This window comes from Callionymus lyra, chromosome 11 (genome assembly GCF_982586985.1).
Source record: "Callionymus lyra chromosome 11, fCalLyr1.hap1.1, whole genome shotgun sequence".
NCBI classification, from domain to species: domain Eukaryota; kingdom Metazoa; phylum Chordata; class Actinopteri; order Syngnathiformes; family Callionymidae; genus Callionymus; species Callionymus lyra.
Window position 1 is genome coordinate 26,025,058 of NC_141828.1, and position 27,495 is coordinate 26,052,552.

Sequence of the window (27,495 nt, forward strand, 5' to 3'; positions counted from 1 at the left end):
GTTACATTTGTATATATATGTTTATATGCAAACATTGAACAACTTTATAATTAATAATCAGGGAAAATTCCAAAATCGAAATAAGCCAAAAAAACATGCTTTTGGTCTGGCTTTTTAAATTTATGTAAGAACTGAGTATCGTCCATCCTTACTTATCAGTGTGTGAGACATAAAACTGACTACAACACCAAAAACGTGTTATACGTGTCTAGATGCCTATATTTTACAATTGAACACAACAGGATTTGAGACATTTGTCTGTTGAACACTTAGATGACTAATGAGGATGATCAATCCTCATCATTACATTTTTAACTGGGATAAAACTCACATCCGTCAATCTTCTAAATTGTAATATATGAACTATATATAAGATCAAACCACTGTTCTTTAAGAGTTTGTACAATTGTTAAACGACTTGTAGGACTGAATTCGTTTTTTTACTTCCCAGCCACCGTACATTTTACTCTATTAGTACCACCAGATGTCAACGTTGTGCAACTTAACCAATGAACAAGACTGAACCTTCTTTTCAGGTTCCTGCTGAGGCTTGATTTGTTGATTTAACTTTTAAATATGTGCAATAATTAAATGTGTTCAATTCATGATTAATTATTTATTATTTATTCTTCCATCATTTACTTCACTTACAGTCAACAAAAGAAACAAGACATTGAAGCCATATTTACATAACATAACACAGACATCTGCAGAGAAAACAAATGTACATTAACGTACGTATGCATGTATTTAGGTTCAGCAGTATTTCATTGACAGTTACAAGCACAGACACAGAAGAAAATCTCTTCATACAGGGTAAAGACGGTTCAACAAACTCCTCTCTCATAACTGTCATTTACATAAGAGTGACATACAGAAGAAAATGCTTAATTAAAGACACACCATTGTTTTTAATAAAACATGAAATTAATTTCATCAATATGAATTTATTAAAAGGAAACCCCTAACTTTGTAGGCACATGTATTAATTATGAGCATGGAACAAAGTGAATAACTGAATGTTTTATTCAGTGCAGGATTGGCAATTAAACAACGCTGTGAGGAGCCATCGGGTACAAAATGGCTTCGATAAGATCGAGTAAATTAAGTTAAATATATACATATAAATGGTTAATATATATTAGTAAATAAACAAAATAACATGCGTGATTGTGCCATGAAAGTTCAAACATATACTGAAATGATTATTTTATTCTCCATCATTTAATTTATTAAATATTTAAATTAAAATAAACGTAATATCTGATCAATGAAAAAACTGAACAATGTAATAAAAATAAAAATAAGTAAAAATTACTCACGAGAAAAAAGAACATACATTTTTACATATTTTATTTATAATTAAACTAGTAATAAATACTTTCAGGAACATTAAGACTACTAAAGAGGCTTTTCCACATATTTAGCGTTCATTTGATAAGATGATTGATAATTTGGTAAGAAAACTTGGAAATGACCAAAGATCCCAGAAGGTAAGGAGTAGAGTGAAGGCATGGTACCAACCATTAAAATGACGTTAAAAGAGAGAGATTAAGGGAGAGAGACAGCAGCTATGAATACAACAAAGGAACAACAAAGGCGTCAAAAATGTCATGTCTGGAGAAAAGTTTAGAGACAAAGGGGTGAAAGTTTTGGAACAATAATTTTGGATACAGAGGTGTCAGGAAAAATTAAAATACAGACTGATGTTATATAAACACTGAAATTAAAACAAAATGCTTTATAAGATCCAGAAGCTTGCAAATTTGGAACATTGACTTTGTTTATTGCATGGAAGCATCATATAACTCCTCGATCTCATGATCTCTTACACAGTTGAGCACCCCAGTGTTCTGTGTTTTGCTTGAGCAACTTTGGAGTTTGTCTCACGACCTAAAGCTCTGCAGATGAAGTCTCCAGCCTCAATGACTTCATCCAGATCCACCCCCTGCAGATGATATAGAAATGTGTCAAATATTTACTTGGATTGATAAGTAGAACTCGGAAGGAGAACATGTAAGAAATGTTCACTTACAGCAGGCTTGTCAAACTCAAGACCTCCAGCCACGCAACCTTATAATGTCCTTTAATAATAACCTGCCCATTAAACACACTTCCACTCCATTATGACCACAAAGTTGACGCTCAAATAACAATGAATTGTATAAGAGCCAACTCTGTATGAATTCCATTAAACTGAAACATTGAAAGGCCAATTTCTTCGACTTTAAACATCTAAATGTACCCATACCTTGGCAAAGTAGCACTTGTTAGCAAATTATATGTATATAAGATTGTAAAATGTATTTGTATAACAATATAATATTTAAACGTCAATACTGCATTTAGAACTTTACGTTACAGGGATGTCAAACTCAGTCACACTAGGGTCCAAAATCCTTTAGCTGTCTAAATTGGAATTTTCACAAGGGATCAATAAAGTTATATTTGTCTATTCAAAGTTTTGGCTGAATAAAATGTATATTTACCAAAATGTTCATAACAGTATGTTTGAGACTTTTGTTGGTGTCTGTTAAACAGTCAATTCCTTCAACATAATTGTTCTTTTATCTAAAGACTCAATATAATTGTTGACATCTATAAGTTTATTATCTTCTTAAACAAAAGTCTATGCAAACATCTTAAATCTCTAACCGTTGTTGTGGTAAAGTTGTGTGACGGTAGTGACAAAGTTTGAACTGCAGGGGTAGAGCTTGTTAACGTTGGACCTACAACCGAGAAGAAACCTGCAGCCACAGCAGTGAGTTGGATCATTATAGAGCCAAATAAACATTCAGAAGTCAGTATGTGAGAGTAAAGATGTGGCTTCCAGGAATCGACTCATTATAAACAACAGAAAGTGGGATAAAAATAGACATACTGTTTCGATGCCCATGCCGTGAAGCATGTAGAGTACGTCCTCTGTTGACACGTTGCCAGATGAACCCCGGGCGAACGGGCACCCTCCCAGACCAGCAACTGCAGAATCCACCACACGGATCCCCATCTGCAGGACACACAGCGGAGCACAGATATGTAACTTCTCCTCGACCACGAACAAAGGACCTTGTCAGGTGGTTTACTCTGCGCCAGGATTGAGGTTGTGTTTTGTCGTATTCGAGTAGGCAAAGAAAAGTCCCACAGCGTCGCTGAGTCATTTCTTTGTCCGGATAAATTGGTTACCACATAATAAAAGGCTTGTTTGTACAGCAGAGATCCCTGCAGCTCAATAGAACATCGTACATTTTTGTACAGTTTGTCCATGGATTCACCACAATGATGCCACACAAGTGTTAACACAGCGAAATATTCCGTAACACTGAGAGATTGACTCACGAGGAAAAGTAAGTATGGCTATAAATTGGAAACATAGATGCCATGGAAACACAAAGGATCTCCACTCACATCTTTAGAATTTGGCGGATTTTCATGTGAGGCATAGTGACCTCCTTTTTTTACTTACAAGAAATACAAGAAATATAAGATTCTTTCCTGTGTGGCTGCATTTTGAGCCATCCATCCATTTTCTTCCACTTATTCGCCTTTGGGGATCACGGGGGGGCTGGAGCCTATCCCAGTTTCTTCTAAAATGTATTTCCATATCTGTCTATCCATCTAAATTATCATAGACATATAAACCACCTGAAGACAAGCACTGTATAAAAAATGCTATTCTTGAACAAATGAATGTTCCCCAAAACAAGAGTAATTCAAGCACATTTAAGTCAATTATCAGAATCATTTAAGCACAATTATGTCAGAGCGTCAGATATATTGTCCACTTGAAGGTGCAGTGGAGCAAATGAAGCCTAACAAAGCTTTGGTCCAAGGATTAGCTACCCAAAATGCTTTGCCGGCCATCCACCTAATCACAACTGTCAATTACTTTTGAAATAACATCATAAATATAGAATGAATACAGTATTGTAGCATGTTATTTAATAGAGAATTGTGTAGAAATGCGTCATGTGGGTTCACAGTTTTGTTGGCACTATAAGTGAGGTGGCGAGGTTATAAGTGCCTCGGCCACTTGTTTTTGCAGTTCATCTGCTGTTCAAATAAATCACATCTTTGTAACAGAGATATAAAGCTTTGATGTTCCTGACTCCAGCCTCATGCTAGGCACTGAATAGAAATGTATAGTACTGTGTGCAAAAATACCTCGACAACAGTCACGACAAGCTAGTGATGGTTGAGGAGGCCTCATGCAACAGCTGTAGCCTAATACACTATCTTTATTTCAAATAGACCTCTAGACGGCGCCCTCAGCTTCATAACTTTTGGCTCTAATAATTCAATGAAACACAACATTATTTTCAGACTGAGAGTGCCCTCTGGTGGCCTTTCAAAATGAAGACACATCATGATACTTCACCAACTGTTTCATAAGGCCTCATCAACCCATCAGGAGACCAATGGAGGTGAATCATGATATGCTGCGAGAGAACTGAATTATTTGTTTTGCTTTACATTACGACAAGTTTCTCTTTTATTTATCTCATAGTTTGTGCCGTGTGTTTGTCGTAACAAATCTAAATGAGTAAAACAGAATTCAGATCATCTCAGTAGCGTTCCGTCAGTAAGGAGCTTCTTCCCTGTGGAGGAGGATCAAGTTCTCCAAATTAAAAGACAAGAACCTACTTCTTCCATGAGATGTGGAGGCCAGTCATAATTGCTGTTTGTGTTGGCAGAGTTGAGGGAGGAGGTGGGGTAGAAAAAAGGGAGATCTACGATGGTGTGCAAGAGATTTCCAGACCTTCCTTTGAGCCAGAGCAGGATATTGTACCAGGCAGAGTTTCTGAGCTAGATAAACACAGAGTTGTAATCTACCATGCCAATCCTCTCGCTCGGCTGCCGAGCGTGTAAGGCCAGGGGTCCGACGCAAACTGTGACCGCAAGGAACAAAATAAACCCTTCAGCGGGTGCAGTGTTTCTCTGGACGCTAATCGAGCAGGAACTGGTGGTCAGCTGGTCCAGCCTGCCAGGTTCTACCGCCCAGAAACCAGATGTGCATTAAGTGTAAAAGCCACATTCACCGAGCTGTGTAGCTCCAGCAAAACAATAGCTTCCTGTGTAGAGACACGGAACACCTGCTTCATTATGGATGAGTCTGTTGATGCATGACAAAGCTGAAGACTGACACCTTCCTCTTCTAAAGTCTGCGTCAGAGTGTGAGCAAAAGATGGTATTCTCGGAGGGTTCTGAAGCAGCAACGCTTTCACCACAATCCGTCCACGCATATATATTTATCTATATCTATATCTATATCTATATCTATATGTATATAGATTATATATATATATATATATATATATATATATATATATATATATATACATATATGAACTCACTCATGGTGACTTTTCCACAGTAACAGATTGCACCTTCACCGGTGCCGGTTAAATAAAAATGTATGTTGTCATTTTGAGCATTTATTTGCAGAAAATTACAAATGGTCAAAATAACAAATAAGATGCAATGTTTTCAGACCTCAAATAATGCAAATAAAACAAGATCATTTTCATTTTAAAACAACACAATACTAATGCTTTAACTAAGGAAGAGTTCACAAATCAAATATTTGGTGGGATAAAACTGATTTTAATCACAGCTGTCATGCGTCATGCTATGTGGCATGGAGCATTGTCCGGCTGGAAAAAACAATCTTCAGATTTGGAGAACATCGTCAGAGCAGAAGGAAGCAAGTTTTCTTCCAAGACAACTTTGTATGTGGCTTGATTCATGCGTCCTTCGCAAAGACGAATCTGCCCAATTCCAGCCTTGCTGAAGCACCCCCAGATCATCACCGATCCTCCATAAAATTGCTCAGTAGGTAAGGTAAGGTAAAAAGGTAAGGTAAAACTTTATTGATCCCTCAGGAGGTCTCCTTTGGGAAATTGTTTAGGTGCAAGACACTGTGCCTTGTAGGCCTCTCCAGGTCTCCGTCTAACCATGAGACGACCAGGTGTTGGGCAAAGCTGAAAATTGGACTCATCAGAGAAGATGACCTTACTCAGTCCTCGACATTCCATCCCTTATCGTCTTTTGCAAACTTCAGCCTTTGCTTCTCATTGATGAAGGGCGTTACACGAGTTGAGCCCCTAGGAGCATGTTTTGAACCGTTCTTGCTGTGCACCTCACCCCAGCTGCCATTTGTCATTCTTTTTGTAGGTCACTTGATGTCATCCTACGTTCTCTGAGTGACATTCGAATAAGTTGTTCATCCCGGTCAGTGGAGAGTCGTTTCCGCCCCCTGCTGGTCTGTAGCTTTGTTGTCCTCAGTGTCTGCTGCCAGGAGTGGAATAAAGTCACCCAAGAACAAAGTGAAAGACTGGTGGAGAGCATGCCAAGACGCATGACAGCTGTGATTACAAATCAGGGTTATCCCACCGAATATTGATTTCTGAACTCTTCCTAAGTTACAAGATTAGTATTTTGTTGTTTTAAAATGAATATGATCTTGTGATGAAGTCTGAAATGAGATCTGAAAACATTGCATCGTATTTGTTATTTTGACCATTTGTCATGTTCTGCAAATAAATGCCCTAAATGACAATATTTTTATTTGGAATTTGGCAGAAATGTTGTCAGTAGTTTATAGAATGAAACAAAAATGTTAATTTTACTCAAACAGATACATAAAAGTAGTAAAATCAGAGAAACTAACATTTTTGGAGCAGTCTCTTATTTTTTTCCAGAGTTGTATTTATATATATATAATGATTATAAACATATTTTTCTTATCATACCTTAACCTCTGACCTTTTAATTGATCACCATATCAATATAAACATTAATCTTCTTTGATTTTGAGCCAAAACATCTGGTGGGCCACATAAAATTTGGCCCCTGGGTCCATGACCTTCCAAGAACTTGCAGCCGGGTTCCAGGGCCCTAAACACACCCCAGTCCTTGGTCCTGGGGCCCTAAAAGCTCAAGGGGCTCTCGGCCAAATCCCGAATCACGTGGCTGAGCACAGGGGCACGTAAAAATACATGCAAAGGTCCACAGGTGGCCCGAGGGCCATACTTTCAGAGAGATTTGTTTCAATAGGTTTTTAAAGGTGATGGTGTTGATTCTTTTCAGCTTTGTTGTCACACACGATTGTAAACAAAAAAAAATTCAATCAAATAAAATACTAGTTTGAATGTTGAGTAAAATCTTGCTGGTCTTGTTTACATCCATAAACAAACACAAACATAAACAAACATTTCATCTCAGGTGAGTCTAAGTCACAAGCGTGTCAAAGTGTGTCATTGTCTGACATTGTCTGTCATTGTGTGTCATCTGTCAGCCACTGCACAACACACGGAAAGAAAAACAATTTCTGCGCCAAGCCCGTGAAATTTAAGTACTGCGTTGCCATTGTGTGACCTGCGGTGAGTGGGTTAGCAGCAGAAGAAGAAAAAAACACCCCCAACCACCTGGAAGAAAAAAGTATGGTACAAAGACAGGAATGTCTTTATCAGGAACAAAAGCAGTGAGTCATGGCTGACATCGCTGGGGGAATTCAACTCATTCCCACAAGATGGTGTCGCTTCCTGGCACGAGAAAATTGAATGATAAAATCTCATGTGTTTTGAGGTGAGAAAATGAAGATCTGTCTTTAAATTTTATCCAACAGCAGAGAGGGTATCGACATAAGACGACTGCTGCAATGTCCGGAAATTATTTTTAAATTATTATTTTTTTACTGTAGCAGTGAAAACACTGCAGTTAACAAGGAAATCCTTTATTATTATTATTACTGCTCGATTATAATTTTTTTCAATTGCTTTAAAATGTTCAAGAACTTTATATTTAATAACTTTTACATTTTCTTAAGTTATCTAATTCAGATTTTTATTCATGTATTAAACCTAATCAATATCCTAACCTTAGCCCTAACCCTAAACCATCACAAATTAAGTAATATTTCTCTTGTGTGAATTAAAAGAAATACATTTTTAAAACATACTATTTTAGTATCTTCTATACATTTTATAACATGTTTCCTTTTTTTATTTTTTTATTTAAAAAAAATTGTTTATTACAATTGCAATTTAACAGAATCATTTTCCTGACCTAAGCCCTAAAACTTAACCATAACAAAATAATGTAAGAATATCTAAAACTTAAAATAAAAATAGGGAAAGGTTAAAATATATATATATATATATATATATATATATATATATATATATATATATAAAATGTATTAAAATAAAAACAATTAATCTTTTGCTGTTTTAAACATGAATCCACTTTTTTTTTATTGCAGGAACATTTTTAACACATTTTTTAGTATAATTTTCTAATTATATTTAATATTCATGTTTTCACAATTAAAAATCTAAATTAAAGGTATTTATTATTAAACTTATTTACCCCAACATTAACTCTTACCATTAACCATAACAAAAAGTAAAATACAAATACCCCCCCCCCCCCTCAAAAAAAAGAAGTAACTTTGAATATTACTTACAAAAAAAAAACAAAACAAAAACTTTTGCTGCTATTTTAGGACACCCAAAAAAGACAAAGTCAATTTGCAGAAAAAACAACAGTCTTAAATTCACTTTTAAGTCACTTTAACTTTTGCTATAGCTGTTTTTGTGGTTTATTGAGGCACTTCCAGACTCGCAGCCGCATCACAAGCATATCAGCCAGCAGACCTGCAGATCGTTTTTCCTCCGGTCTTTAAACACAGCATTGTCACAGAGTTCAACAGCCAAGCGGTGGATGAGTTAGAAGGCCCCCAGGGGCCCTTCTATCCTCCGATCTCTCTGATGCTTTGTTCTACAGATACTGAATAGGTGAGTCTTTGTGCTGACCCTCACATCTGTTGACCCACCCAGCCTCCACTGAGAAGCTGATACCCCAAAACTATGACGATCACTGGGAAACTTCAGGTTCAAGTTAAATAAAATTATTTAAAATAAGTGGAAAAAACATGAATCAATTATCCAAATCACAAAAAAAAATTATACTAAGCAAAAATAGAATAAATAAGTATACATGTATATGGTCTTGTTACCTAGAGCAGCAATGTTCATTAAATTATTCTTAAATGATTTAATTTATTATATTACTTTTAATGTATTGTAAATATGAGTGTTGGGTCTTTTTCAATCAAAACGTATTTGATTATTTGTATTTGTTTTATAATTACTTTATAATTTTGAATGATTGATTTCACCATTAAGCATGAACCTTCTTTTTACATTTTCAAATTCAAGTATTTATATTTCTCATAGCTTTGATCTCTTTCAAGAAATTTATATTTTTGTGTCCACTTAACATAATCACATTTTCTTTTTTTTTCTTTTTTAAAGAGAATTACACATTTTATTTATTTTCTAAAACTTATTGTATATCTGACCTAAACCTAACCCTTTAAATAAATAAATAATGATAAATAAATATCTGAAAGCCTAAACTCTAACATTTTCTAAAATTATTTTGTTAAATTCTTTTTCCATTTAATTGGATTTTTAATTCATTTTTAAACCATTTTCAAACTCTGACAAAACCCTAACTTAAAAATGTATTTACTTTATAATTTTTTATGAACTTGTATTTGTTGAAATCATCATTTTTCATATTATGTATTAATACCAAACAACCCATTAGTGAGTGTATTTACTCACCCTTGGTTTGAAAGACTAATTGTTTACCTGAAGTGCAGTGAGGATGTTGGGAAGAGCTTGTCCATAAGTATCGTGGCAGTGAACCGCGAGTGCTTCAGTGGGAACTTCCTTCATCACACACTGTAGCATCCTTGACATGGATCCTGGACTTCCGATGCCAATGGTGTCACCAAGAGAGACCTCGTAACATCCCATTTGATACAACCTCTTAACCACCTGAAACACAAAATATAATGTCACTGTTTAACTGTGTTGTTTTCAGCACCTGAAACACAAATGTAATTGACTTGTATTTATATTATTATGATGTTGATACATTTAGGAAGGAAATGAGTGATAAAAGTAAAGTGTCCTGGTGAATTTAACATATCCTCCAGCTAACCTTTCTATGTACTTTCAATGTGCTATCACAAATAATCAACACATTTAACATGTTAATGAGGAATACGAAAAGTATAATCAGAAAAACGGATAAGAAATGTAATCACCTCTGCTACTTTGGAGGGATTGATGTGTCCTTCGTAAGGACATCCCAAGACACAAGACACATATCTGAGGGAGGATGAAATATAATTCATCAAAATGCATCAAAAAAAAAGTTTTTCGCTGTTTCTTCTGTGATAAATTGATTTATCTATTTATTTATTATTTATATTTATTTCATCTATTTTGATTAGGATTTGATGATGTAGATCTTATCTACATTTCTCCCATTTGAAAAATTATTATTTTATTTGTAGGAATGTGAATTTTTTCAAACCAAAAGCTCTTAGATTCGTTTTTTATTCCGTCACATATACAAAAGATAAAGCCTTTTCTATAAAATAATAATTTCAATAATTTTAACAAATTATGTTGAAAAGTCTGACATAAAGCTCAATTGTCAGGAAACTGACACAATACTAAATTAGTTTTGTTTTTGTTATACACATTTTTTAAATAATTTGTAAAGTATGTACTTCTTTGTCAACACAAGTTTGATAATCATATATATAAAAAGTCATTTCCATACCCTCGAACTGGGATCTGACGCTCTTTGGCGGCGTTAATGACTTCTGAGAACCTCAACATACTTTCTTCAATGGAACAGTTGATGTTTTTTTTACTAAATGTCTCGGAGGCCGAGCCGAACACGGCGACTTCAGTTGCTCCCGCCTCCACCTGAAGAAAAAATTAAAGACATAAAAGATGAACAATGTTAAGCTAATGCTGGCACTAGGCAGATAAAAATGAACAACATTCAAGCGACCATATCTTAAAGAGGACACAACCTTGTTGGTGTTTTTTTCGTTTGTAGTGTTTTTTTATGCTTAACCAGGTCACTTGGAAAACAAAGTTGTATTTATAAACAATATATTCTTTTATCTTAACCAATTCAAATCAAATTATTATCAAAACATTTGGTATGTAATGGTTCTGTATAAATACTTAGATTTTTAACAAAGTACATTAAAATATCTTTTTTTTAATTTAACAAATCTTTGGTTTTCTCAATTATGTAAGAATACAATTGATGCCTAAAGATAAAGGAAAAGAAAACATGTAGTCTGTTTTCCATTGTTTAGTTATCCTCAAAATAAAATATCTTAGTACTGCTCATTTTATAAATAATAGCAAGAAATCTAAATATAACCTCAACACCGAAGAAAAGGAAAGAGATGTTGAGTATAGTTCAACACCTTGTGATCAGTCAGGGTCAAGGTGACCCGGAGGCCTTGTGTTCACCTTGAGCCAGAGGCAACACCAGAGTTACATTATAGGTGAGTCCTTCTCTTGCACAGTAAGTAACCTTGTAAAATGTGAATAATTTAATTTATCGTAAATAAAGTCGACTGTGAAGAAGATATATAAAAACTCAGACATTTGAATTACATAGATTTCACGCCAAAAGAGGTCATATAGTGACACTGGACAAGATGGATTAAAGGAGCCTCACCGCGTCCAGGAAGCCCCTCATGTTTGGTGTCAAAACTGTATACTGAACCTCGTGTGCTCTCTGGATCCCTCCGAGCACCTCGGAGTGGTCGGCCATCTGAACGACAGCAGGAAAACACATGATGTAGAAACACAAACATGATCTAAACTGGTGGAGGTGAAATGAATCATTCTCCATCGACGCTCTCACATCCTCGCGGCAAATAAGTGGAGAATTATTCCACTCCATATATCCCTGAAAAAACTACTTGTCCAGGTGACGTAGATGGAAAAGTAATTTACGAGTTCCAACGTGAGGGAAGTTGATGATGAATGCCCTTAAATGCTCCTTAAAAAAACATCTGGTGTTCCAACGAGGATGCAGTAGTTGAAGATAGTTTGGATGTTTGTGTGGCCAAGATCCATAAATCCCGGAGCTGTGTGCGGAGAGTTATTACCTGAGGTACCCACTTTGAAGACACAAAGCTGGTGGCCTCGATCACAGACAGGCCGGTTCTGGAGAGCAAGTTTATCAGCTGGATTTTCACCTCGGTGGGAACGATTTCCTGGGGAAAAGATGGAAAACTGTAACAGGCCTTTCTGGATTTGATTCTGCTGAAGTTGGGAGGTACGAGGAGCAGAAATATCTGTTAGTCATCATAACGTTCGCGTGCTAATCATTGCCTCTGCTCAATATTCTCACCAAGTTCAAGAACTCTTAGACGGCCACACGGCTCGGTCAACGCAATATACTTCCAATCTGTCCTGGGATTGGAAAACAACAAAGGATGATGGCGCTATGACACGCTAGGCAAGATAAAATAAGCCAGAAGCTTCGACTCGTTCCCCTCCTGAATTTCAAAGAGAATGTAAAACACATGTCCCCGGTAATTACCGTACACAAACCATATGTCACGGCTTGTTTTATGTAGGAGAGATACAGGGAAAATTGGGGGTTTCCAAGGATGATCCAATAGTGGAACAAGGGTGTCTTCAAATACGCTTTGAAATCAAATACCTTCTCATTTTGAAGTCCGTCTCTCGGCCCGACCTCCACGATCTTGACAAACTTTGGATACCCCGAGAATGTCTGTGGAGAGACGCATCAATGTCAACGTTGCTGGTGTGAAGATGTTCAGAGGCTCCTCTGGCCCCAACAGAGAACAGACCAAAACGTTGGAATGCAGTTTTGGGTTGGATCCAAAAATATGTGTCATAAAGAAAAAAAACAGAGGTTATTATTAAGCTAATGGCTCCTTTTTTCTTGTTTAAAACAAAATATGTGTGTGAAAGTCTTACAAGAATTTGTGAAAGTCAGTGATCGACAGCCGCAGTAAATGGTTTTTATTTAAGAAACAAAATCAGTATTAGAAAAAATAAATACAAGTAATTATTTTTCAATTAAAAAAACAAGAAGATGTGACTGCATTATTATTTTAATATCCTGTAATTACTTCTTCCGCAATAGTGATCTTAAGACACTTTCATGAAACAGCTAATCAGGTATCATGATACAGTGTCTTTATTTTGAAAGGTCACTGTCACTCTCTGCTTTATATCCTCTTTGAACTAAGAGTGCCATCTAGTTGCCTTATAAAATAAACACTGTATCATACATAACAGGTTTTTCATAAGGCCTCGTCAATCCATCACAATGAAAAACATTATTTATTATGAGTTTTGTTTATTGTATCATTACCTCCCTCAAGTTAATGCATTTTTATAACTATTCTATTGTACTATTCTGTATATTTAAATATACATCTAAAAAAGTACGTCAAGTACGTGATAATATTATATAAGTTATGTTTTTATTATTAATAATATAAGATGAATAAGAATCAATGATAGATACTATTTTATTTAAAATTAGGAAATAAAAATGTGTCTGCTTGTGATCATAAAGAAAATGTTATTATTTATTTAATTATAATTGAATAAATAGTTCATCTAATTCACATTAATGACTGTTCTGTCATTTATATTCCCTTTTGTCTCACTTCCTGTTCTTAATTCCTGATCCTTGTCTTGGTTACATCCTTTTGTGCTCTTGTGCTGATTTCCCTGATTTGTGTCACCTTTGTCTTCGTCTCACCTGATCACAGTTCCCCTTGATTGTTGTGTGTTTAATACCATAGACATGTATACATAGACGCCGCATCGACTGTAGATGGATGTGTATAAAGCGCTGTCATCTTGGTACGTCTCAATCTTAAAATACAATTATTCGCTGAATTCTGGACCGATTTTCAAACAGGTTGGTCCGATCAAATCGCTATACATGTAGTCACGATACAGGGTGCTTGGATATTTTAAAACTGCTGGTTTTACTTCTAATTTTTTCAGCAGACGAGCAGAAGATGTCGGACTTCTGTTCCGCCTATGGATGCTCTAATGAGTGGAATTTACGAACTAGATCTTGTGGAATCTGTAAGGGATTTTAGTTTAGTAAGTTTTGTGAGGTTGTAAATAGTTATTATTGAATCCTTCACATGCAACCTTGGAATGTGTGTTATCTAGTGTAATCTTTTAACTTATGTTTAGCTCTTTTGTAATAAATTGTTTTTGTAAATCTTTTGTCCCAAGTCCAGTTGCATCAGAAGTAACTTCTGTCAAATTAGTCACATTTCTAAGAGGGTTTTATTAAAAATATATTACTGAGGCAGTATCAACAATCAACTGTCATTGGTATGCTGCACTTCTTATTACATTGCAGCGATCCTAATCATAATTTTATCCCACGTTTTCTCAATAGAATTTTTCTTTTTAAAACAATATTGTAATATTGTGACATCCTCAGCATTCCTTTCATATTTGTTTCATCTATCACTTCAAAATGTTTTTTTCTTTTTAGATTGTATAGTGAAATATTCCATCTAATAATGTTTGTCTATCTGGGGTAACAAACCCCGTGAAAAAAGCTTGAAAATTGAGTGATTTGTGATCACTTTTACAGTGTAAACACAGCATTCCTCGATAGATGTAATGCATTGTAGGAGCGAGTGGCACTGTACCAAGATGGCCGCCCTGTACACACAAGGCTCTAGTGTGCAGCAGTAGTCGATGCTACTCTATGTATATAGATGTCTTTTTTTAAAACCCTTACCTTGTCTGTTAGTCTCTGTCGTGACGACAAAACCTTTTTGGCATGTGTTTTTGCTTGAATCAAGTATTCAGTTCTGTCCATTATTTTGTGCCTTTTGTCAGCGCCTTTTTGCCTGCCCTTTATGTTAATAGATTATTTTACTCTTCATTCCGGTTTCCTCCCTCTGCATTTGGGTTTCCTGCCTCGAGTTCTTACAGAACCTCACGACCACAACGAACCCAGCAGAGAGGAAGAACCCTGGGTCCGCAGAGGAGCAGATCGCTCGCAATGCTGCTGTCCTGTCTAACCTGCAACATGGGGTGAGCGAGATGGCACTTAAGCATGGCTCCATGTTTCAAGCACCCTGCGACCAGGTGGCCTCGCACACTACCCAGGTTAAGCCCTCGTCACTTTAAGCTAAGCTCGCCAGGTGGAAGCTCTGGTCCAAGCCAATCCAGATGTGTTCCAAGCAGCTTCCATGACAATGCTGGCCCAGCCCCCACTCTTTAATGGTGACTCTGGAGATGCTGCTGCCTTTCCCTCTGAATGTGCCAAGGTGGCCTTCATCATTTAACGCCTTATTCCACTTCAGAATGGGACAGGCAGTCTCCCATCTGCAACTCTGTGGTTGAATTCATAGACAATTTCTAGACTACCATCCACCATGTGGGTCTCGGCTGCAAGGGGACACGCCATCCACTTCCGCAGCGGACAGTGGGTGGAATGAGAAGGCGCCAATTGATGCATTCCTGCAGGGCCTGTCTCCCCAGTTAAGGCAACAACTTATTACCCTCGTCCTTCCAGGAGACTTGGACTCCAGTGTCATCCGGGAGGTAGAGAGACAGTACCAGGAGGAGTCTACCTCTGCACTCCGCAACCACTAACAACCCCAGGACAGGAGGCTTCGCCTGCATTTTGATTCTCCGCCGTCTGCTGCTTCTACTCCATCAGAGGAGCCCATGCAGTTGGGTCGTACTTGCTTGGATCCAGCAGAGAGGGAGTGCCGCTTTTCCAAGGGATTATGCTTTTAATGTTGAGGAAAAGGCAATCTTCGCTCTTCCTGTCCTTTAAAAGCCCATGCTCAACATTAGGGAGGACACTGGTGAGCTCAGCCCACATTCTCTGTCATACTCACCTCTAGTGGTGGACCGACGCCACTGCAAGCGCCCATTGACTCAACTTCATCTCCGCTCAGATAGTGGAACAGCTGGGCATGAATCTCTTGTCGCTACCTTCACCTATGGAGGCCCTTGCCCTTGCTGGTCACCTACCCAGTCTAGTGGCTCATCACAATTCTCCTGTCAGCCTCCGCTTCCATGATGTCCACACGGCAAGTTTCAGCTGCATGTCCTCAACACCTCACTACATCCCATCATCCTGGGGCTTCCCCAGCTGCATGATCCTTGGGTGAGCTGGTCATCTAACTCTATTTCTGAATGGGGGGAGGGTTGTGGTCAGAGGTGTTTTTCTCCTGATCTGGTTTCTCCTGTCCTTAGGTTGTTTCTTCGTGGCATCTGATTCTTCGGTCGACCTGTCCACTGTTCCTTCCTGCTACCATGACCTCCGGGAGGTTTTCAGTAAAACACGCGCAGTGAGTTTACCTACCCATCGTCCCTATAACTGTGCAATTAACCTGTTACCCGGTTCTCAACCACCTCAAGGTCATTTATTTTCATTATCTAAACCCGAGACAGAGGCCTTACATTAAAGAGTCTTTAGCTAATGGTCCTTTGTCATCACGTGTTGGCGCTGTTTTTTTTTTCGTGGGTAAGAAGGATGGTTCATTGTGACTATCGTGCACTTAATAACATTTAACGTTAAGAATCGCTATCCTTTACCTCTTATGTCCTGCGCTTTTGAACTCCTGAAAGGGGCCAAAATATTTACCAAGCTTGATCTCAGTAATGCTTATCATCTAGTGCGCATTAGACAGGGGACGAATGGAAGGCCGCGTTTAATACTCCCTCTGACCGCTACGAATACCTTGTAATGCCATTTGGCCTAACCAATGCTCCTGCAGTGTTTCAGAATCTTCTAAATGACGTTCTACATGACTTCCTTAATCGCTTTGTGTCTGTTTACCTAGACGACATCCTAATTTTTTCCCCAGATGAATGTTCTCACACTAACCAAGTACGTGCCTTCTAGGTACGTCTGCTAATAAATCAGCTGTTCGTTTAAGCAGAGAAATGCGAATTTCATGTTCAGTCGGTCACAATTCTCGGTTACATCATTCGGTAGGTTCGTTCAGTTGGCTGGTTCCCACCTCACGTAAGGCGTTGCAGAGATTCCTAGGCTTCGCTAGTTTCTATCGCAGATTCATCAGGAACTTTAGCTCCGTCTTTTCTCCCCTCCACTCCCTCATCTCTGATTCACAGCCCTTCACTGGAGTGCAGCGGCAGAGGCAGCGTTCCAGGACCTCCAGCTCCAGTTTACAGTTGAGGTGGATGCTTCAGACACTGGCATTGGAGCAATACTATCTCAAAGGCCAGACTGTGATCAAAAACTTATTCTCCCTCTCTGCTTCTGAGTATAAGGATATCTGTGGCTGGAGGGTACCCTCTTGTAGTATGGACAGATCATCACAATCTGGGGTATCTGTGTGCTGCTTGGCGACTCATCCCCGTTAATCTCGTTGGTCCATTATCTTTAGCAGATTGCATTTTACGGTCACCTACGGCCCAAGAACTGTAAAGCTGATGCCCTGTTGCGTCAGTTCGATCCTGTCGGCTCTAGCCAGACCCCGCAGCCTATTCTCCCCAGTCGTATGGTGGTTTGAGCTATCACGTGGAAGATGGAGGAGCGGGTGCAGAGGGCTTTTCATCACATACCTCCCCAAGCGACCTGCCCCGCTACTAAACTCTTTGTGCCATCTCACCTTCGCTCTTTGCTTCAGTGGTGGCATTCTGCAAGGTGGGCTTGTCATCCAGGGGGTACAAGGACAGCTGGACCCTGGTGGGTCAACGTTTCTGGTGGCCTAGCATGCTTAAGGATATCCGGGAGTATGTTGGTGCTTGCCCATGCTGCGCTGCCTGACAAGTCCTACAGAATGCAACCACCAGGTAAACTCTAACCCTTGCTCGTGCCATCTCGACCGTGGTCCCACATATCTACTGACTTTGTGACTGGTCTCCTGAACTTCGAGGGCATGACAACTTTCCTCACAGTGGTGGAACGTTTTATTAAGATGACACACGTCATACCCCTGCCAAAGCTCCCAAGTGCCAAGGAGACTGCTAAGGCAGCCCTGCAGCACATCTTCCGCATCCATGGTCTTCCTAGAGACTTTGTTTCTGACAGGGGTCCCCAGATCACCTCCCGGTTCTGGGGGGAGTTTTGCCGCCTCCTTGTAGTTACCCCCAGCCTTTCCTCTGGCTACCACCCCCAATCAAACGGCCGGACAGAGAGGGTCAACCAAGACCTTGAGACCTCCCTCAGCTGTCTCCGCCTCTACTGATCTCTCTCCATTCCACTGCGCTTATGGCTACTAACCGCCCCTCTTTCTAGCTTTGGAAGGAAACGTTCAGGTTCCTTCTGCCATGGCCCTCGCTCGGAGATGCTGCCACACCTAGCTCTGTGCCCAGCAGAAGCTGCTGAAATTTTGTGCCGCCTTCAAGAGAGCAGCCGATCGAGGTCCCACAGATGCACCCTCCTACAGCCGTTGTCAATGGGCGTGGCTACCGAAAAGAGACATTCAGGTCCGTCACCCCTGCTCAAAGCTTGTTATTCTAAGTGTGTTGTTCTTGTTTTTATTTTTCATTTTGTGATTTATTTATTTTTTTCATTTGAGAAATAAGTTTTTTCCCCCATTTTTATTACTAAATGGTATATTTATCTTTCACTAAATCAGCAACAGGGATCACATGGGTTTTACTGCTGTGACAATAAAAGAAAGTCTAAAGTCTAATTTATTTCTCTGATTTTATGTATTTATTTGTTGTTATTTCATCACTTTTATTCTACACTGTCAACACCTCAAAAACCTCAGTTTTGTGTTAACAATCTTGGCATGAGTCAGAATCTATTTATTATTTATTTATCCTTAAAATATTAAATATACAGTTTGTACATTTTATATAAAAGTGCAAAAACGTAAATACATTATTATAATGTAATATAATGTATCATATATATCAATATGTACTGTACATTCAATGTTGCTTCACACAGGAATATATATTTAATAGGTAAATACAAATATACAAAGGAAAAGGTTCAGATTCTGATTTTAATTTATGTTTTCTGTTTGTGTACATATGTAATATTTTATTAATATTTGACATCAGAAATACATGTTTGATTATTTACTTATTGCTCTTGCAATCTTGGAAATCCTTTTGTTTCCCTTTGAAGAGAAATGTTACATAACCAGGGAGCAGCATCATCATCAGAAGGTAGTCATGTGACCAAACATGTGACCAAACATGTGACCAAACATGGGACAAAACATGTGACATCAACATCAACAAAGAGAACTCACCTTCTCCTCCAGCAGCCAGAGTCTCAGCCATGGATGCTGCTGGACCAGCTGCTCGTAGCTCAGGCAGTGCTTGACTGAGGCCGGAACGTTTCCCATCTGAAGGAAGATGAAGGACCTTCTCATCGGCCAGGAGGATGGAAGGCCCGGCTGCACATGGAGCTGCTCGCAGAGAAGTACCAGGATGAGTCAGCAGTTGCCATGGCAGCAGCTTCCTGGAGGGGAGGGACTCACGGAGAGTGACGCAGAGAAATGCACCGAGATTTTTTCTCTGAAGCGAGTAAATAACGCCTGTGATGTTGAAAAACTGCTGACTCGGCGACAAGATGAGGTGAACAGTCGGACCTGTGTTCTGGTGAGACCCGGAGGAGAGAACGTGGGGCTGATCTCCTGTGACCTCAACAGTGGAGGTTTCCGTGCTGCCAACGTCAACTGTGGGTTTGAAACAGAACCCAGAGTTAAGCTGGAGCAACATGGAGCAGAGAAAGAGCCATTCTTTCCACCCAGATGTTAACAATAGAGAGACTTAATGAACCTGCAGCCTTCAACCTTGATGAGACCACAACTTCAGTCTTGAGGGAGGAAACATGAACAAGCTTTTGTTGACAACATCAAAGTTGATCAGCCGCACATATAAAATGTTTCTCTGAGAAATCAATGATCATCAAGATCATCAAGTGTTTCTTCTGAGGTTTCATATATTTCATCGTCTCTTTAATCTTCATTATCCTCATTAATGTTACAAATATCTCAGATGACTTTATTACTCAATGTAAGTTTGAGTTTGATTTGGTGTCTCAGTTTGATTTTGTTTTTGTGTTTATGTTTGTGTTCAGTTCTTTTGATTGAGTTTAGCTTGTGATTGAGTTTAGTTTTAGTTTTTGGGTCTGAGTCTAAGTCTGAGTCTGAGTTTGAACTTGTCAGTTCAAATGTTGTTTGTGCTGACTTGGAATTTGATTTTGAGTTTGAATATGAGCTTAGGTTTATGAGTTTTTCATTTTATGTTTAAGTGTGTTGTGGTTTGAGTCTGATTCTTAAAATGTTTTGTGTTTAATTGATGGGTTGTGTTTAGTATGTCACAGTTTAGGTCAAACCATTTGAAAACCCAACTTCCATGACGTTGTAAATGTTGAATTCTTCCACTCCAAGATGAAGTCCTTCATCATGATGATGTTTTGAACTTTTCACTTTATAAAGTTCATCTGAAATCAGGACAAACGAAAGGTTATGAGAGTGGAGTCCATAATGACGTAATAACGGCTTCTCTCTTGTAATCAAGCCCAGCTTTGTTTATACAACAAGTCGCTTTCAGGTGGATACTTCCGGTATTGATTACGTGCAGTCACAAACCTCCATGTTTGACAAATCACAGCAGAGTGGGTGTGGTCATGGTAAACAAGATTCCAGACATATACTGATGAGACACTAATGACAATAGAAGTCCACCATCACTTTAACATAAATTTCATCTACACATTAGTTGCACTTTTAATATATGAATAGGAAAACAAATTTGTTCCTGTCAAGAAATGTTGAAAGAAATCTTATCCAGTCAAATGCAGCAAAAACAAAAGTAAACGGATGCAGCCTTTAATCCCATTAGCTTCATGTCGTCACATGTTTGGTCACATGACTCCTTCATGGTAAAGATGCTGATGTTGATGCTCTGGTTATGTTACACGTTATCTATTAATAACAACAATCTTTACAGAATATCCTATTTAATAATTAGAAAGATGAAGTTTAGTTTTTCTTTCTTTCTTTCTTTCTTTCTTCTTGTTAAGTCAATCTGACATCTGCTGATCTTATTGACAAATAACAATCTAACATTTTCTACTCCAGTTCCTGCAGCGTCTGGATCCACTCATGCATCCACCACAGACTTGTGGACTTCATCAATGCAGGAAACACTGAAGGGAATGTTTTAACTGGTGTCATTATTTCACACGTTCATGCTGAGCTAACATTTTCACGCGGATGTTGTTTTTGTGTTATTTTACATCTGCAGATGAAGAAATACAGCATTTGAAAACTTCCTCTCTGACTGGAGCTGGATGCTGCGAGTTAAATTTCCACGAGTCCCTCGGAGACAGCATGTGCGTTAGAGATTATGTCTGCAGTAATCACTCTACAGACCCGCAGCTTTTGGCTATAAAAGTCACTGACCTGTGTGTTTGCTCTGCATTTAAAAATGTTCATTGAAGCATGAACTGAAGTTAAGGATGGATTGATGTTCTTTTTCTTTTAGTGCAACATCTCGAGAAGGAATTGAACCGCGTTCTCACACGTGTAGTTTTCCTGAGCCATGACTTCTCTGTCTTTATCCCATATGTACCTAAAGGATTATAATCATCCTCCAGCACACCGTGTACAAATGCTGAAGAAATAGTTAAAACTTCTGTCTTTTTATATTCAGTGAAAAAATAAAACATGTTTTATGAAAGAAAAGTTCTGGTCCCGTAGACCACATAAACACAAAGAAAGGTTATAGAATTTTTTTTATTTTGTGTAGTCAGGAAAATCGGGGAAAAATTATTTTAAAACTTTGTAAACGTCAAAAATATTTATGTTTTAAAAAATCGAAATAAAGCCAGGTTCTGGAGGACCATTTAAACAAGGAAACGTTACCAACATTTTGAAAATATGATTTTCCCAAGACTCAAGGATCAAGGGACACTAAAGAACACTAAGAAATGCAAGCAAAATAAGCCAAAATTGGATTTTCGGAATAAAAAACAAAAAAAAGTTAGATGAATGGGCTGAAAATAAATGTTTTTAGAAATGTTAATAAAATGCCAAAAGTTCAGAACCTGGCTATCAATTTTAACCCAAAGAAACGCTATATAATTGTTTTAATGTGATTTTATGAAGTCTGGGGAAAAAAAAAAATTCTATTAGAAAGTTTGAAAGAAATTTCAAAATATGTCGAAAATTAATTAATTAAAATAAAAATAAAAAATTGAAATAAATAAAAGGACCTCTAAATGAAAAGTTCTGGTTGTGGTTAACCACGTGAACACAAAAATACTACTTAAAAATGATTTTTTTTCAATCGAAAGAGTAATCAAATGTCCCAAAAAGTTTGTCTCTAAAAATAATAATAATAATAAAAAAGTTTTTAAAAAATCCAGCGAAATCATGATAAAAATGTGGACATAGAGAAACATTTCCAAATTTAAAAAATGTGATTTTCTGAAGTTAATAAAATAGGTAAAAATACTAATTGAAGTGGTTTGTTGAAGTAGCCAGAAAATCAATGTCCCTAAAAAAGTAAACAAAATGCCTCAAAACCAAAAGTTAGGATCCTAGCTAACTAATTGAACACAAAGAAACATAACATGATTTTTAAAGTGATTTTTCCATTTGTTTTGAATCCAAAACATTTGATTTTGCTTCATTTTTAAAAATCATTTTAAAGACAATTTTTTTTGGCTATAGATCAAACGTCTATGTAACACAAAGAAATGTTATAAATAATTCAAAAATGTAATTTTCAATCATCTGAAGTCTTGAATATGTGAAAAAAAAAATGAATGGAAAAGATTGATTAACTAAAAAATGTTAGCGTACTTTCGAAATTGGAGTTTCACAAGTTATTATTTTAATCCGAAAAGGTGGAATTTTTTTTTGAGAAACATTTTTTAAATGTCTTTAATCAATATCTGCTGAACCAAAATATTTTCTACCACTTGATTTTATAGTTTCTGTTATATTATTTAAATGTGTATATGATATTTTTATTTATTTAAAATCAAAGTAGTATCACATGTTTTTTGAAACAAGGAGGAATTAATAAATAATAAAAAAAACAACAACTATTAAACGATGAAACCCATCTCATGACTCACATGTTTGAAATGTTGAATTCTCCCTCTCTAATATGCAGTAAGTCCTTCATCATGAGCATGTTTTGAACTTTACAATTACTTCATAAAGTTTGTCTGAAATCTTGGCGAATGAGAGGTTACGAGCGCGTAGTCCATTACGATGTACTACTGACTCTACTCCTCCTCCAGCCAGCTGTAATCACGCCCGCATTGTTTCTACAATGAGTCCCTTGAAGGTGGAGACTTCTGGGATTTATGATGTGCGATGACAAACCTTCATGGTTAACCTATCACAGCAGAGTGGGTGTGGTTATGGTAAACAAGGTTTCATCTCCAGAAAAACAAGTGTTATGAGTGGGCAGGGCTTAAGATCCCTTTCTAATGTTGAAAAGAGAGTTTATTACAAACAGACACATACTGATGAGTACAATAGAGTCCAAGAATTCCATAATTTAGAATCTGTTGACAATTGCTCCTTTGTGACTCACTTTCGATAGGCATTTTATGAGGGCTTTTATTTAGAGCCTCTCTTTTTTTTTTTTAAATACTTCTGACAGTTTAAATAAGTTGTCAATTTTTTTGTGACCATAAGGAAGAAATAAATGTTCAACGATGGAAGAAATAAATAAACTTTTTTGACTTTTACTAAACTGTTCACAACGTGAATAAGCAAAAAAAGGACAGAGAACATATCTGCAGTGAATTCATGTGTTTGTTGATGGTGTTGTTTGAGGATTTTCTTTTATCGTCACGTTATAGAGAAAGTAGTTTCTTGATGAACAGGTGGTTTTTATTATGTTAATAAGAAGCTTCAAATATTCCGTTCTAACCCTGATAATCCAAACAACCTACATTTCTGAATCCTAATGTGATTATCTGAAAGTGTCCGGAGCCTGCAGTGTCCTGATGTTTTCCTCGTCACACGAACAAGATGTAAAAATGTCCCCAGCGTGTCGTCTGGTTCAAGAAGCACTGATGGCGATGTCGGGGGGGCGGACCACACACTGAGTCTAAATAAGCAGAACCACATGTGAGGAGATGAATAAAGTCAACTACACAACATTTAGATTAGATTCAGTTTCACGTGCCTCTTGGATGGACTGGAAGGTGACACTGTGAAAACAAACTTCAAGTCAACTGAGAGACTCTGAATGGAAGCAGGATTCTAACTACTAACCATAATAATATGATAGTTTTCAACGAAGCTTGTGTCTATTATTTTATCTATTTCGATACTTTGTGTCATCAGATGTCAGGTCTTTAGGACTGAACGATACAAATCAATAGTTGATTTTGTTTATTATTTTGACTTTTGGGGGGGAATTTGTGCTGCTAAAAATGAAAAAAATAATAATATTGATAACAAATTAGTTTTTCCATTTTTGCCCAATTTTACCAAAAGTTTTTAATTGAAAAATGTTGGTTTATTTTATTCGACTTCAAAAATTTTGGTAATTAGGTTTTTTCAGCATATTTTACTCCAGGATCCGAGACGTTACTTTTTATTTTGTAATGAACATGTGAATATTTTATTACAACAATGATGTGTTAATTCATGCTGATTGTTACTTCCTTAAACTTTTGGGATGCTTTTTATTTAAACAGCGATTAAATATTTGAACTTGTGGATATTATTATTATTTTTAATTACTATGTTAACACATTCATAAATCTTGTCTTTTTTTCTCCCGTAAGCTCATAAACAACAAGGACTTGAAACTCTACCTCAGCAGAAGGTCTGGTGTCTCCCACATGTGCAGATGTCAGTCCTTATTGAAAGTGACAAGAAGAAACAGGGTATTCTCTTTTCCATCCTTGAGCAACAACTGACGGGTGCTGACCATTGCGGAATTGAACCTCCTCAAAAGATATTTGGCAGGTGGAGTAACAACCTGGAGCAATGATACAAAAATATGCTGCTGCTGTTCAGCAACTGTCCAGAGTTTATCAGCGTTACTAAAGTGCCATTTGTTTTAATACTCAAACTTGCACACAATTACACAAACACACACACACACACACATGTAAAACATAGATTTACAAAAACATTAAAAAAAAAATCCATGATTTCAATTTTCAGTTCAGTTTCAGTTCAGTTTATTTAAAATGACAATGTTCAGTTCCATTAAAAATATGCTGCACCAGATTTAGCACAATGCTACTTCCATCTGTAGTCCTCAACAAAGATGCAGACAGTTTACATAATACATCACATACAAATAAAGCAAAAACACAATAATATACAAAATCACGGTACAATCTAATAAATTAATCTCATGGCCAAATACCTGTCTGGTACTATTAGTGCGAGCAGGACTGGTGTTCTTTTGTGAATTTTAAGACGCATAAATGGGTAGAGGTTAGGGGGTCAAATACATACAATTTGGAACAAATTTAAACCACTGTTTAACATAATACATTAAAAAAAATGTTCTTCCCCTTTTGTCAATTGGAAGGGAGTGTTTTGGGGGAGAGAAGACCCTAATGAAAATGTAGTACAATTTAAAAATCAACGTACAGCTGTATTAAATCAAACATAAGAAAGATTTCTAGAAGAATTTTCCAGAACTTTTTTTAAGGCAAAGGTGTGGAACAAGTGGAAGAAGAACCAAATAAAAAAAATAATAAACATCCAATTTGGAATAAATTCAATTAATTATAAACATAAAATATATTTTCAGAACATCTTCTACATTCGACAACTTTAAGGAGACACAAGGGGTGCAGAAGATCCAAAGACCAGTTCAAACACATTTTTAGAATACTTAATACATAAGAAATATTCCCAGAGTTCCATCTCCTTTTGTTAAGTGTAAGGGAAGGAGCAGGAAGGTGGGGATGAAGATCCTTTTCGAAAAAATTGATACGAATCGAATTTTGAGGAAATTTAGATAGATAGATAAACTTTATTGATCCCTCTGGAGATCTCCTTCGGGAAATAGTTTCATCAAAGAATCATACAAATTAAAAAAAATCATAGTTTTTTTTTCAACCGGAAAGAAAATTCCAGAACTTTTATCTTCTATTTTAATTGTAAGGGGACGAAAAAGGGGGGTAGAAGACAAAGCTAATTTAAATATGTGCAATTCTGATTAGATATGAACCATAGTTTAACATACAACACGTATCTTTTGATAAATTAACAAGGGGTGCAGAAGACCCTTCAATCCAATTAAATACTTCAAATTCTGAATTAATTCAAAAACATATGGTAACAAAACAATAATCATTTTCCAGAATCTCATTGTGAACAGGGGGCAAAGAGGGCAGGGGGGGGACCCATGCCTTTTTTATAATTAAATTTAAACTTAAGTTTAAGAAAAGAAAAATCTGAATTTTCTTCTGGTAATTGCAAAGGGAAATAAACATGGCAAAAGACCCCCATGAAAACTCAAAAACTTTTAAAGTTGTGATAAACTTAAAACATAGTTAAATAGAATTTCAACTCTTTCTGATAGTTTTAAGGGGCTCAAAAGGAGGGTAGAAGACCTCCGCCTTTTTATGCCTGAACTCTCATTCTCTTAGTTGAGAGGTTAGTGGTTTCATCAGCTTAATGCAGAAGATTTGACAGGTTGACAACTCAACGCCATTGAAAAACAGTTTTGTAGCTAAAAGTCAAAGTAGAAAAGTGAAGAAATAGTGACAAAGAATTGTGTTTGAGGAGAAAGTGCTGAAGTCGTAAATGGCCGCAGGGGGCTTCAAGAAGAAAAGGGGGCGGATTTATAAACGGGTGTTGATGTTGTTACCGTATACTTTAATGTTCCTGTCGCGCTCGTACAGAAGCTCTTTTCATACCTGAGTCACAGTTTCGCTGAATCGAAAGAATCCTGGATATGAAGCCGTGGACGAGGCCTGAGGTGCGAGGAATAATCACGCCGGGCAACAGGCCGCAGGAATGCGAGTCGCTCCGGTAGCCAAGGGTTAAGTTAGCAGGTGGCCTCTTCCATTCACCGAACGTCAACACTCCTGCGAGATGGAGCTCCAGAACATCTGGGCCGGCCAGACGCTGCTTCTAATTAAGTGAAATACAGTCGCTCAATGTTCTGACGGAGAGAGAGAAAAAAAAGAAATAGAGCAACAGAACGTATCCAGTGTTCAGAGAAGGTCAACACAGTTGTGTAAATAAATATTAATCCTCAACCTAATCCCAACATTTCCACGACCATAGAGAATCCCTGCACGACCAGAGTGCTTCCCTGCTAATAGCACGTTCCTCAAGCCTTCCTGGAAATCTGCGTGTCCCGAAGGAAAGTCGGGATCAGTTCTCGTTTCCACTGTTGTGTTCACTCAAAGTTTTGACAGCTTTCAAAATAGTCTCGCGACGGATGTGTGTCGACAGCTCATCCTCCAGGTGATACTACGCGACCTCATGATTGTGGCTCTACGACCTCAACTCTGAGGTCAGCACATCGCAGGTAAAAGCGTTCGCTCGGCTCGTTTTTCAATGTTGGAGGCTTTCATTTTCTTAGTAGTACTTCTATTTATTTATCCTTTTTAAAATAAAGTTGTTATTATACGAACATGCTTTGTTGGTTTATCTTTAACGATTCATACAGAGGGTCT

The 27,495-nt window shown here is 37.4% G+C and overlaps 1 protein-coding gene across 1 annotated transcript; it reads right to left on the minus strand.

Moving 5' to 3' along the window:
- Positions 1–601: 601 nt before the first annotated feature.
- hmgcll1 (3-hydroxymethyl-3-methylglutaryl-CoA lyase like 1) lies at positions 602–19,243 on the minus strand. Its single transcript, XM_087802840.1, has 9 exons — positions 19,109–19,243; positions 12,562–12,633; positions 12,002–12,109; positions 11,566–11,661; positions 10,642–10,790; positions 10,118–10,181; positions 9,657–9,845; positions 2,882–3,007; positions 602–1,948 (listed from the first exon to the last, which is right to left on the minus strand). Exons 1-9 carry the CDS (start codon positions 19,229–19,231, stop codon positions 1,829–1,831), a joined length of 1,047 nt encoding a protein of 348 aa, XP_087658966.1. The 5' UTR covers positions 19,232–19,243; the 3' UTR covers positions 602–1,828.
- Positions 19,244–27,495: the final 8,252 nt, after the last annotated feature.